We start from the raw sequence: 13,907 nt of genomic DNA, 5'->3' as shown, positions 1-13,907 counted from the left end.
ATTCTAGAAACCCATTAGCAACATGTTAGTAACTTGCTAATCATGCTAACAACATGCTAGTAACATGTTAATCATGCTAGAAACAATTATTCTAGAAACACATTAGCAACATGCTAGTAACTTGCCAATCATGCTAGCAATATGCTAGTAACTTGCTAGTCATGCTAACAACTTGCGAGTAACATGTTAGTCATGCTAACAACATGCTATTAATATGCTATTCAGGATAGAAACATGTTAACCACATATTAATCATGTTAACAACATGCTAGTAACTTGCTAATTATGCTAGATTCATGCTATTAACTTGTTAGTCATGCTAAAAACATGCTAGCAACATGCTAATCATGCTAACAACAAGCTTGTAATGTAACAAGCTAATAATGTTAAAAACATGCCAGTAACATGTTAATCATGCTAACAATATGCTAATCATGCTAGTGATATGTTAATCAGGATATATTAACAACATGCTAATCATGTTAACAACATGCTAGTAATATGTTAATCAGGATAGAAACATGCTAGCGACATGCTAATCATGTTAACAATATGTTAGTAATATGGTAATCATGTTATAAAGCAACATGCTTGTAACTTGTTAATCATGCTAGCAACATTCTAGTAATTTGTTAATCATGCTAACATCATGCTAGTAACATGCTAATAATGCTAAATGTTAAATCATGTAAAACCATGTTAAATCAACATGTTAAATCATGTAAGTGATGTACTAAATCATGATAGCAACATCAACTTTCATACTTTTTCATACTTTTACAACTGCTTTAAACTTTCAGGCTAGGCTTTTCTCATTTTTATTATTATTATTATTATTATTTTTTAAGAAAAATTGAGGGTTGTTTTCTTGTGCATTACTCACTACTGTGCACCTAATCTGCAGGGTTAACTAATACTAAAAATATTAAAAATAAAAAAATAAATATTAGATGACTTACACTTGAAATTTTGGAGTTTTGCATTGGCAACTAACTGAAATAAAATTTGAATACAATAAAAGTACTATATAAAACAAAAAGTAACAAATAAAAAAAGTACTAAAACAGAAACATTTAAAAATACATTCAAGCTAAAAGAAATATAAAAATAATAATAATAATAATAAAATAAAATTTGTAAGCATCAAAATAAAAACTGTAAATATATAAATAAAAAAAAAAAAATAAAAAATTTGATAGATACTATATGTGACCCTGGACCACAAAACCAGACTTAAATACCACGGGTATATTTGTAGCAATAGCCAACAATACATTGTATGGGTCAAAATTATTGATTTTTATTTTATGCCAAAAATCATTAGGATATTAAGTAAAGAACATGTTCCATTAAGATATTTTGTACATTTCCTACTGTAAATGCAAAACTTAATTGCTGGTTAGTAATTTGCATCACTAAGAACTTCATTTGGACAACTTTAATGACGATTTTCTGAATAGCTTGATTTTTTGCACCTGCAGATTCCAGATTTCAAATTGTTGTATCTCAGCCAAATATTGTTGTATCCTAACAAACCATACATCAATTGAATGCTTATTTATTCAGATGATGTATAAATCTCAATTACAAAAAGTTGACCCTTATGACTGGTTTTGAGGTCCAGGGTCACATATTAGTGTATAAATAACACTAAAATAACACTGCTAGAGTGTTCTGGATGTTTTATAGGGTGTTCTCAGTCAAAGAAGCCCAATTCCAAGTGGATATTCTGATCTCTGGAAAACGCTCAAGCACCTCCATCAGTGTCCATCTCAGAGACTTTGTTCACTACTTTTTATTGTCCACCAGATGTAAGTCTGACCACTAAAGTAATTGCACACCTCTATTTCTGTCCATAACTGAAAAATCGATTGTGGTGCTTGTAAGAATGAGATCTGAGTGTGGGACAGAACAGCTTTTTGTAGGTTTCCAGATGCTTCTCTGTCAGCTTTCATCATGTCCATTAAGCAGTTAATAAAGATGGCTCTATTTTTAGTTGTGTTTCATCTGTTGGGATTTTCTGCACCTACATCAAAAGTGTATTTCATGAATGCTTATGTGACAATAAGATAATCATCTGCTGTATTCAGTAAGACTTTAGGATGCTTCCTAACTTGTAACATACTGTTTGATGTTGCCAGTGTTTTTTCTTTACATTACAGAAGTAAAGTAGATCACAGACCTTGTTTTAGTGCAGACTTCCAACTTCAAATCTCTTTCACCAATGCACTGAAAATTGACAAGGATTTTAATCATCTGACGAAGCTGTTGTATTAATGTCTTCTCTGTTTTCTGCTCCTCTGAGGTGGGTGACTGGCGATTGGTCTCAGTGTTCAGTAACCTGCGGGAAAGGCTTGCAGCAGAGAGAAGTTGGCTGCGTGTACCAGCTGCAAAATGGCACGTACATCCCCACCAGAGACCTGTACTGTCTGAGCTCCAAACCAGCCAGCGTACAGCACTGCGAGGGACGCCACTGCCTCACTGTATGGGAGGCCTCCGAATGGTCCAAGGTTTGAGCTCAAGTCAGCAGGAACTATTTAAAGATGCAACATCATGGAGAGCAGATTTTGCTCTTGCTCTTGTAAAAGAGTCTACTTTAAGCCTTCTTGCATTAAAAACAGCATGATGTAGCTCACAATAACTGCACAGAAGATGTTTTTAGACACCCAGTGCACTTGAAATCCCAAATTCATCTGATCGACCTGCAAACATTTTTGACCAACTTTAACCTAACTTCTTAAAATGCACTGAAAAATAAATTATAAAATTCACACTTCTGCATATAAATTCAAAGACGAGCTCGGTTCACTTTCATTGCACTGTCCTTACTAATGTTAAAATGCTCACTTATTTAATAGTACATCCACAAGATGTAAACAATATGTTAACATGATTTCAGTGTGGAAACATTTCTTACTAACCATTTCTATGTAAAGTTATATATACTTTTATAACCTGTCACCATGATAACAAAAGCTGTGAACCCTGAAACCCTTAAAAATTATGTTTTAAACAGCTTTAAAGCTCAAGTAATACGCAAGTTTTAACAGAAGAATTTATGTAAGCATTTTTTAAAATGATAAACTTCACATTTCTGCTTTTAAATCCTCCAAAATCCCATTCATTATCACTGTAAATGCCTCACCTTAACCTTGATTTTTGACCTTTTTAAAGATGAGGAAGGGCGAGTTTAAATTCTTTGCTGATAAATAATATTATGCAACAAATGCTGTCACAAAAGGTGTTTATATATAGACCAATTTATAAAAATGACCCCGTTCAAGAGTTTACATACACTTGATTCTTAACGCTTTGTTAACACTGAATGATCCACAGCAGTTTTTTGTTTTTTTTGTTTAGTGATAGTTGTTCACGAGTCCCTTGTTTGACCTTCAGGTCCCACAAATTCTTTGGTTTTTCAGCATTCTTGTGTATTTGAACGTTTTCCATCAATGACTGTATGATTTTGAGATCCATCTGTTCACACTGAGGACAAACAAGGGACTCATGAACAACACCCTTACAGAAGGTTCAAACACAAACATGTAAGTATCTTCTGCAGCCTCTGAAGGGCAGTACTAAATGGAAAAATATGATATTCAGGCAAAATAAGAAAAATATACACCTCTCCATTCTATTCAAAAGTTTTTTTCCTTATGGAGCATCAGTGAGCATTTGAACCTTCTGTAATAGTTGCATATGAGTCCCTCAGTTGTCCTCAGTGTGAAAAGATGGATCTCAAAATCATACATCCGTTAATGGAAAGGGTTCAAATACACAAAAATGCTGGAAAACCGAAGAACTTATGTGACCTGAAGCATTTTTCTGAAGAACAGCAGACAGTTTAACTGTTCAGGACAAACAAGGGACTCAAAAACAAATATTACTAAACAAACAAAAAAATAAATAAATAAATAAAAAACAGGGTTGTGGATCATTCAGGTAACAACACAGTATTAAGATTCAGGGGGGATGCAAACTTTTGAACAGGGTCGTTTTTATAAACTATTATTTTCTCTTGTGTACTATATGTAAACATCTTTTATATTAAATATCTTATTCAGGTACTAAATAAACACTAACATGTATTTTGTATGATCCCTTTTATTTTGGTAAAATAATTAACATTTTGCAGATTCTGAAAGAGGGATGTAAACTTTTAACCTCAACTGTAATCCATATTGTAAATAAAATAAATACAGATAAAAATGGAGCACTGATGTTGTTACATGCTAAAAATACAGCGAGACGTGGTGCAGTGGTCATCTAGTGCATATTTTCAGACTTATGATTAAAAAATACCAGAGACAAAAATGCAAAAGCATGTTCTGTGTCAGTGGCCTCTAACATTCAGAAAAGAAAGCTCCATTACATTTATGGAAAAATGCGAAAATGTTTTGTTCAGAATTTGTCACATTTAAGAGCAGTTTACACTAAAAACTTGAAATGCAGAGCAGTGGAACAAAAAAGAGACTCAATTTAAAAAGTGGAACTTTTTTTTAACTTGAAATATTTCGAAACCCATTTTTAAAATTCTTCATGAAATTCAAAGAGTAGACCTGCCAAGGTCATGACATTGATTTCTAGGGAAAGCCAGAAATGTTTATCTTGAATGCATTATGAGTCATTTTGGGTAAGAGCAGCTGCCAGATGCATAAAAATGCAAATTTGTGCCATAAATGCTGTCAAAATTCAGAATTCATCACAATTAAGGGCCGTTCACACAGAAAACACAAGATGCAGGGCAGTGGAAATGAAAAAAGCTAGGTCTTAAAAGTGGTGCATCCATTTTTAGCACATTTTTAAGTAGAAAAACAATAGAAAAGTAGCACAATAGGATGCAAAAACATTCTGTGTATATAGCCTCTTATGATATGACATTTACATACTAATGCCCATGTTTACATCAGTCATAGTTTTAAAGATACTGCAGCGGAGGGTAAAAAATATGTAAAAAAATATGTACTAAAATTACACAATTTTCTGGTGCAAGAAGCCTTTATTAACATAATAAGATAATGTGCCATTGAAAAACATATACTGTAAAGATAAAGTCCCTTTAATGAGACACGTCCTGTACCTTTGGACCATGTGAGGGTCTGTGAGAGAGGATGTGTGCACTTGTGTCTGTTGGTTTTGTCCTGGCCTATGGAGGGCACTGTGGTTGTTTTTGAATCTCTGGGTCTCAGATCTTAATGTTGATGTTGTAAGCACTTCATTAGAGTGGGTTTAGTCAGCGGAGAGAAGCGAGACTCCACAGGAAGCCTGTTTTAATGACCAGCACTCTTGCTTATGTCTTGTTTGTCTCCATCCTTCTTTGCACCCAATTGCTCACTTATTTTCCTGGTATTCTCCTTGTCTTTGTCTGTCCCAGTGTTCCTCTGAATGTGGTCGCGGCAGCAGGAAGAGGACAGTGACCTGCACCAATCCTCAGGGTCTATGTGATCCCGTGTCTCGTCCCGCAGAGGTGGAGACGTGTGAGGATCACTCCAAATGTTACGAGTGGAAGACCGGCGAATGGTCCAAGGTAGGGTGACCAAATAGTCAGAAGTTGATATATAGTCAAAAGTTTATATACACCTTGCAGAATCTGCAAAATGGTAATTATTTTAACAAAATAAGGGGGATCATACAAAATGCATGGTATTTTTTATTTAGTACTGACCTGAATAAGATATTTCACATAAAAGACATTTACATATAGTCCACAAGAGAAAATAATAGTTGAATTTATGAAAATAACCCCGTTCAAAAGTTTACATACACTTGATTCTTAATACTGTGTTGTTACCTGAATGATCAACAGCTGTGTTTTTTCTATTTAGTGATAGTTGTTCATGAGTCCCTTGTTTGTCCTGAACAGTTAAACTGCCTGCTGTTCTTCAGAAAAATCCTTCAGGTCCCACAAATTCAGTGTTTTTTCAGCATGTATCTTTTTACACTGAGCTCAACTGTGGGACTCATATGCAACTATTACACATTGTTCGAATGCTCACTGATGCACCAGAAGGAAACGCGATGCATTAAGAGCCAGGGGGTGAAAATTTTCATCAGGGTAAATTGGCATATTTTGTCTTCTAGGAAGCATGTAAGTATCTTCTGTAGCTTCTGAAGGGCAGTACTAAATGAAAAACAATGATATGTAGGCAAAATAAGAAAAATGTACATATCTTCATTCTGTTCAAAAGTTTTCACCCCCGGCTCTTAATGCATCGTTTTCCTTTCTGGAGCATCAGTGAGCGTTTGAACCTTGTGTAATAGTTGCATATAAGTCCCTCAGTTTTCCTCAGTGTGAAAAGATTGATCTCAAAATCATACAGTCAATGTTGGAAAGGGTTCAAATACACACACACACAAAAAAAAACTGAAAAACCACTGAATTTGTGGGACCTGAAGGATTTTTCTGAAGAACAGAGGGCAGTTTAACTGTCCAGAACAAACAAGGGACTCGTGAATAACTATCACTAAACAAAAAAAAACACAGCTGTGGGTCATTCAGGTAACAACACAGTATTAAGAATCAAGTGTATGTAAACCTGTATTATTCCTCTGCACAACATAGCTGTGATACATCAGACTGCGTCCTGACGCAAATGAAAGCCGACAGGCACACATTAGGCTGGTGAGAGAGCGCTCTGCACGCGTCCGCAGATCTTCAGCTGAATCAGAGTTGGTCGCGCTGTCGCATGTGATGCATGTGGGCTGTCACCGGTTACCTTGCTGCCGCCCCAGTGGAGCTGACCGCCGCGGCCCAGGGTCGCATCATGCCTGTAAAGCACCATCTGTCTATTCCTCTCATTCTCCTGCGGTTTGTGTGGCTCAGTAATGAGCTCTCGCCACCTCAGTGCGGACATGTGGTTATCATAGTGCAGCTTCTCATGGTTCAGTGTCTCGAGTTCACAGGATGGAAGTGAACTTCTTGTTGTAGGTATTTGGGAATAAGGGTTTTCATTAGTCCATTCTGATATCTCGAGTACAGAGTCATTAATAGCTGATATTACATGGTTTACACTACAAAATGTTATTCCTGACTTGCATACCTGACGCGTCCTGATAATTTGCTTACCCCCATGTCATCCAAGATGTTCATGTCTTTCTTCAGTCGAAAAGAAATGAAGGTTTTTGAGGAAAACATTTCAGAATGTTTCTTCATATAGTGGACTTCAATGGGGATCAATGGGTTGAAGGTCCAAACTGCAGTTTCAATGCAGCTGCAAAGGGCTCTACATGATCACAGCCGAGGAATGAGGGTCTTATCTAGCGAAAGGATCAGTCATTTAGTCTAAAAGAATAAAACACTTACATACTTTTTAGCCACAAATGCTCGTCTTGCACTAGCTCAACATAGGCAGAAGTACCAACCCAGTGTTTACAAAGCAAACGTGCAAAGAAAGTCAAATGACCTTTACAAAAAAGGACTTCGGACGATTTAGAAGTTGAAGGAGAAAATGAGATGGAGTTTTTCAGCATACCCTACTTTTTTGAACTGAAATACACAGGCAAAGAACTAACGGCATGTGACACTTCCAATGTGATTATGTAATTTGTGAAGTCATGGATGAGCATCACAGAGCTAGTGCAAGAAAACGACCGAACGTTTCGCTAGATAAGACCATTATTTCTCAGCTGAGATCATGTAGAGCCCTTTGAAGCTGCACTGAAAATGCAGTTTGGACCTTCAACCCGTTGATCCCCATTGAAGTCCACTATATGGAGAAACATTCTGGAATGTTTTCCTCAAAAGCCTTAATTTCTTTTCGACTGAAGAAAGAAAGACATGAGCATCTTGGATGACATGGGGCTGAGTAAATTATTAGGAAAGGAGTGAACTAATCCTTTATGGGTTAGTTGTTCTTTATGGGTTTTATAAACCGTTTTAAGCATTGCTAGAATGCTGTATTGGCCAACCAGGATCCAGGACCAAATCTATTCATTTTATAAAAAAAAATATTGGAATGATATATGCAATATTACAGCTTCAAGTTGCAAATATCAGGGTCAAGCACTAAAATGGCATCATGTATTTTGCTTTTCTTTGACTTTTATAGGTTTTGGCCAATTGGAGGCTCAATAAGAAACACATTGTCAGTAAAGGATTGACAAGATACAACATAATGACTACACCATTAGTTATGAAGCATTTTTTATGTTGATTATTAAGAATTTAACTTTAGATCATAGTATAATAAAGCTGACACTTTTGTGAATTTCTACAAATATTGTGCATTGTGCACCTGCCTATAGGCGCATATTAACACGCTCTTTAAATAACAAGAAAAATATTGCGCCATTGACTTTAGACCAGGTTTTAGTTGGTCAGTGGTAGTAGTTCTGCAGTTTATTTCTGTGGCAAGCGTGTACTGTGACCTTAGTAAACAGGAAGTGACTGTATTACAGCAATCTCTAATATAGTAACAGATGACAATGGCGCAGTCTATTTTAGTTGCCTCAAAATAGCAACTCACCAAGAATGCACCTGAGCACCTCGTTTTCAGACCAGCATGCCCACGGGCGCACAAATGGGCGCAAATGCATTTGCTATTTAAACAACGTGGCGCAGGATGTGAAAATGATAACTGCATCAGCTGAAACTAGCAAAAATCATTTGCGTCACGCCTGGTGCTGCATTGCACCAGGTGAATGATAGGGCCCTTGGTCTTGTTGTGGTATGCACACTTGATGTCTATGACATTCACTAACCATAAAAAAGTTTGGGGTCGTCAGATAATGCTTTTAAAAGAAGTCTCTAATGCTCACCAAGCATTATTTGCATTTATTTGTTCAAAAATACAGTATATAATTGTAAAATATTACATTTTAAAATATCTATTTTCTATTTGAATATATTTTAAAATGTTATTTATTCTTGTGATGCAAAGCTGAACCTTCAGCATCATTACTCCAGTCTTCATTGTCACATGATCCTTTAATCCTTCTTTAATAAATAGAAAGTTCAAAAGAAAAATAGAACTACTTAATGTCTTTACTGGCACTTTTGATCAATTTAATGCATTCTCGCTAAGTAAAAGTATTAATTTCCTTACAAAAAAAAAATCCTTACTGCCCCCAGACTTTGAAATAGTAGTCTATGTGAGGCCAAACTGCAGTCATTCGCATTCAGTTCTGCCATTTTATCCAGTATGTAATGCTCATTTTCACAGTCAAATCAACAACTGGTGGATAAAATCAAGTCCCGCCATCATTAAGCCATTTACCTGCAAAAATGCTACAATAAGGTAGTAAAGTTTCCGTTTCGTGTCACTTAAAGTTTCATCTCTGTTTTGTGAAGATGCATGCTCAGTGTTCATTTTTGTAGCAATATTTAATTCACCTTTATGGATGACCTTCAAGACTCCACAACTAATGGGAGCATCAGGATGTGTTGTAGGTTCCCGTTTGAGGTTTATGTTTCCCTCTGAGCTTCATTTCACCGTTGCTCCCCGTCAGCGGCCGCAGATGTTAAAGTCGTTTGAGACTGAGGTTCACCGAGACGTTTGAAGGTTGTGGATTATGTTTCTGACTGAGGTCTGCGGTCGGACCGCATGGTGGGATTCATCTTTTGTGAAGGTGCGAGTGTCTGATCTCAACTTCACGCCTGAGATTAGTTTTGCATTAAATGTGTCTTCTGTGTTTTATCAATGCCTAGGAAAATATGGTAACATCATTGCATGGCCTGTTGTGGTTTACTGCTGGATTTTACACATGTCCGGAGCTCACTGTATTCACTATACAAGCCTCTGTGACATTTGTTTGTGAAGTCGGCCGTGTCATTTCGGGGGCGAAATGAGAGGAAAATAGATTCTGCCATTTGTGAGATGTCGGTGCAGAAAGCATCTGATATTTCTGCATGTGTCATGTATTTATGTAAAGAGCAGATGTTCTCTCTGTAGACCTCCTCACTTTTCATTTTCATTCAGTGATCTGTAGAAAAGACGAGCTACTATCACACCAGAAACTGGAAAGCATTCAGTTTAAATTTACAACATACTACTGCACAGGCATGTTTACAGTAGTAGTTCTGCAGTTTATTACTGTGGCAAGCACGTACTGTGACCTCAGCAAACAGGAAGTGACTGTATTACAGCAATCTCTAATATAGTAACAAATGACAGATATTTACAGTACTATGCTGGTTTCCTGGCATTATTTTAGTACTATTTATATACTGTTATAATATTTAAGAATATTTTGTTGTAATATAATTAGCTTTTATTTATAAATTTAAAGTTTTAGCAATTTTGTTTTTGTAATTTACATTTATTTATTTATTTTCATTTAGCTTTAATTTATTTTTATTTCAGTTTTAGTTTTTATAATTTCAGTACTTCAACTAAAGTTTATTTCAGTTAATTGAATCGTTTTAATTGAACTTATATATTTTCTGTTACCATTTTAATTTTAATTACATGACTCATTTTGTTTTATGATTTTGTGATTTTAATTCTTTTATTTACATTTCTATTTTTTGTTTATATTTTAAGTTTTAATTCAATTTATTTATATATTTTCTGTTATCATTTTAATTTTAGATTACGTTTGAGTAATTGTATGCTTTTGTCTTTTTAATTTGTTATATATATATATATATATATATTCATTCATTATTTTTATTTAAGTTTTAATAATTATAGTACTGCAATTTGAATTAGTTTGATTTTAATTAGTTGCAATAGCAAAATTTCTCATTTTCATTTACATTTTTTTCAGTTCCTTATGTAATATTTATATTTTATTTCAGGTTTATTACAAAAATCATTTTTAATACATATATATATATATATATATATATATATTTTTTTTTTTTTTTTTCTTTAATTAATAATGCGGCTGCATATTTTATTTGCACTTTTAGTAACTTGTTTTTTAATGTTCAGCATTTATCCATCTGTTTATAATCTGTTTTCTACGCAGTGTTATATTTTATAAGTTTACAATAGCACAATATAATAGTATTACTCACACCTTTATAATTAAGGAACATTATTACTTAAATAATTTGCGTATTTATTGCAAAATAGGACAGTTTGCAGTCATTCATAACATTTTTAACACTATTATATAGACAGAGATTAAATAAGACTACTTCAGAGCCAAATTCCTAACTAAATGTACAACTAATCATCATAACAAAGACGTCAGATCATTCAAACAAGTGTTTATGGGTTTCCCACACTTATAATCTAGTTATGTTTATAATTTGTTGACCTAGTGTGTGTTGATTTCAAAATCTATTTCAATCTGAACACAATGTTCTATTGTAACAAATCTTGTGAAATCCCTACTGGCATTTTTTTTTTTTACAGTAATGAACCCTGGCAGAATATTACAGCCGCTGGATTTACACTGATTAACATGTGAGGATGAACATCCCTTCATATGACTGATGCGGCTTGACTGAAATGCCTCCGCTGAATAGAAATAGCCTGTTTGAGTTTTTTCTGTGTTTTGGCTGCTGTGCTCTTATCCAGGCTGTGAATGTCATCTCTTTTCAATCATGTGGAACACATTGTGTGTTTTGGCACAAAATGACACAATTACATTATTTTATTTGTGAATGGCATGAGAGATTGTAAACAGCTAGGATCTGTCTGTGTTTGGAGTGTTAATATGAGTGCATTTTGTGTCTCCATCATGTCAGCTGCTAATGGGCATCCAGATAATACAATTCAGGGAACATGAAATCAAAAAAATATTTCCTTCTACATGTAAGAACCTCTGAAATGACTTTGCATGCCCAATATCACTTACGCCATGCAAGCTGTTGGTTAGCATTAGTTCACCCGAAAATTATTTACTCACCCTCATGACATTACAGACCAGTATGAATTTCTCTTCTACAAAATACAAAATAACATTAGACCCCACTAACTTTCACTAGTAAAATAGTAAAAAAAAAAAAAAAAAAAAGAGATTATTACAAAAAAAATACTTTTTTCTATTAATTTCTTTGTAGTTGTTGTGAAAATGCAAGTTCAGAGGGAAAATTGTTTCAAAGTAAATCCTGCACCAACTTTTACAATAAAAACATTGAGACATTTTGTGCCTTTTTTGTATGCACAAAAAAAGTTATTTTATTATTATTTATATACTATTAGATTATTTATCAATATTTTGACAAATAAATGTATATATATTAATATATATAATAAATAAGATTTTAGTAATAATAATATTGCATTTATAATATTATAATAATATTAAATAATATTACATTTATAATATAATATTATATATTATAATAATTTATAATATAATATGTAATAAATAATATTTTATTATTATATATATACTGTTATATTCATTATATTTTGTTATATATAATAAAAAATATTTTATTATTATTTATATACTATTATATTATGTATTGATATTGTAAAATTATTATATATATATATATATATATTGTAATATTATAATTATTATAATTTTGATAAAAATTTGAGAAATGTTATGTGCTTTTGTCTTTTTTATTTGATTTTGATATTCCGTTTTTTTATTTATTAAATTTAATTTATTTCAGATGTAATAACTTGGCAAGGCAACACTTCTAATTTACATTTTAAACATAAGTTTTTTAAAGTTTTAATTTCTTTTTGAATTTACAGGAACATTTTTAATAGTTTGTTTTAGCGTTAGTTACCGCAATTAATGACAATAACAACATTTTTAAAGTTAGGGTTAATCTTTTTTATTTTCAGCTCTAGTTTTAGTTAATAACAACACTGAGTCATACTGGTTTGGAACGACATGAAAGACAATAAACAATGACATGTTTTTATGACTATTATTTTTGGTTGAACTATTCCTTCAATGCTAACCAACAGCACATTTTAATATTAACCAAAATCCAAAAAGTCATTTAGCGATTGCTTTAGGCTACTGTTTTGGTAATCTTTGTTTTGGTAGTCTTTCTAGATTCCGCAGTAATTTGACATTTTAAAGTGCTGTATTATGTTAACATGAAGGCGTTTCTTTATTCCTCTTCATGTGTAAGGGTGTTCTCCTTTAACATTCTAGACTTTAAGGAGCTTTGTCATATTTAATGGCTCAAATCAAACATGGGCTTCTCTTGTGGGAGTCTTAGACTGTGATTCAGAGGCGTCTTTGATCAGCAGATTAGATGTTTTTGGGTGAAAGCGTGCACCGTCTCTTCTCATTCATGGTACGTGTGTTGTTGAGAACGGCGAGTCGTTGTGAACTCACTCCACTCACACTTTCCCGACTGCGGTTATTTACTAGACTCTGGCGACAGGCAGCGCTGAGATCAATGCTAACCTGCCACGCTGATTTCATTTTCAATAGCCCGTCATCCCTTGTAAACGTGAAATATTGCGCGCCGTTGAAAGGAGTTTGGGTTCCTCGGAGGCAGGAAAGTGTATTGCTTTCATGCACCTTTTGCCACTTCGCAAAACAATTTTCGTTTGTTTCGTCTGCAGCCATGGCAGCCATGGCAGCCGACAGCTCCGTTTCTCCAGCCCGGGGGGTCTTCAACAGGGGGTCCGTGACAATTTCTGTTTGATCTCACACTAATTTCTGTGAAGAAATTAAACTCTTATAGAAAAGTGCACCAAATGGCAAATTACACTATTGTTTAAAAGTTTGGGCTCAGAAAGATTTGCAGGTTACACTTTACAATAAGGTTTTATTTGTTAATTAAATTTAACATGAACTACATTTATTAATCTTGTTAATTTCAGCATTTACCCTAGTAAAAAAGTAATAGATTTAAAATGCATTTATTTCATGCTAGGTATAGTTAAAGTCTGTTAACATATTTACTGACATATCACTTGAGACTTACTAATTATAAAAAAGTTGTAATTAAACTTTATTTGGAGTACTACTTGTGCACAATGCACATTTCTTATTTTTAAGCCTAAAATATGTTTTAATGTCACTATTGATGA

General features: G+C 33.8%; 1 protein-coding gene across 2 annotated transcripts in view; it reads left to right on the top strand.

Moving 5' to 3' along the window:
• adamts17 (ADAM metallopeptidase with thrombospondin type 1 motif, 17) overlaps nucleotides 1-13,907 on the top strand; it is a 148,892-nt gene that overhangs the window by 125,946 nt on the left and 9,039 nt on the right. For both annotated transcript variants that reach the window (XM_051114413.1, XM_051114412.1), the window contains 2 exons: nucleotides 2,306-2,510; nucleotides 5,375-5,527. In XM_051114413.1, the coding sequence (XP_050970370.1) occupies nucleotides 2,306-2,510; nucleotides 5,375-5,527 (358 nt within the window). The remainder of the gene's footprint in view (nucleotides 1-2,305; nucleotides 2,511-5,374; nucleotides 5,528-13,907) is intronic.

This window comes from Labeo rohita, chromosome 7 (genome assembly GCF_022985175.1).
Source record: "Labeo rohita strain BAU-BD-2019 chromosome 7, IGBB_LRoh.1.0, whole genome shotgun sequence".
Taxonomy (NCBI): Eukaryota; Metazoa; Chordata; class Actinopteri; order Cypriniformes; family Cyprinidae; genus Labeo; species Labeo rohita.
Note: the sequence above shows the minus strand (reverse complement) of the source record. Positions and strands in the feature narration are given on the sequence as shown.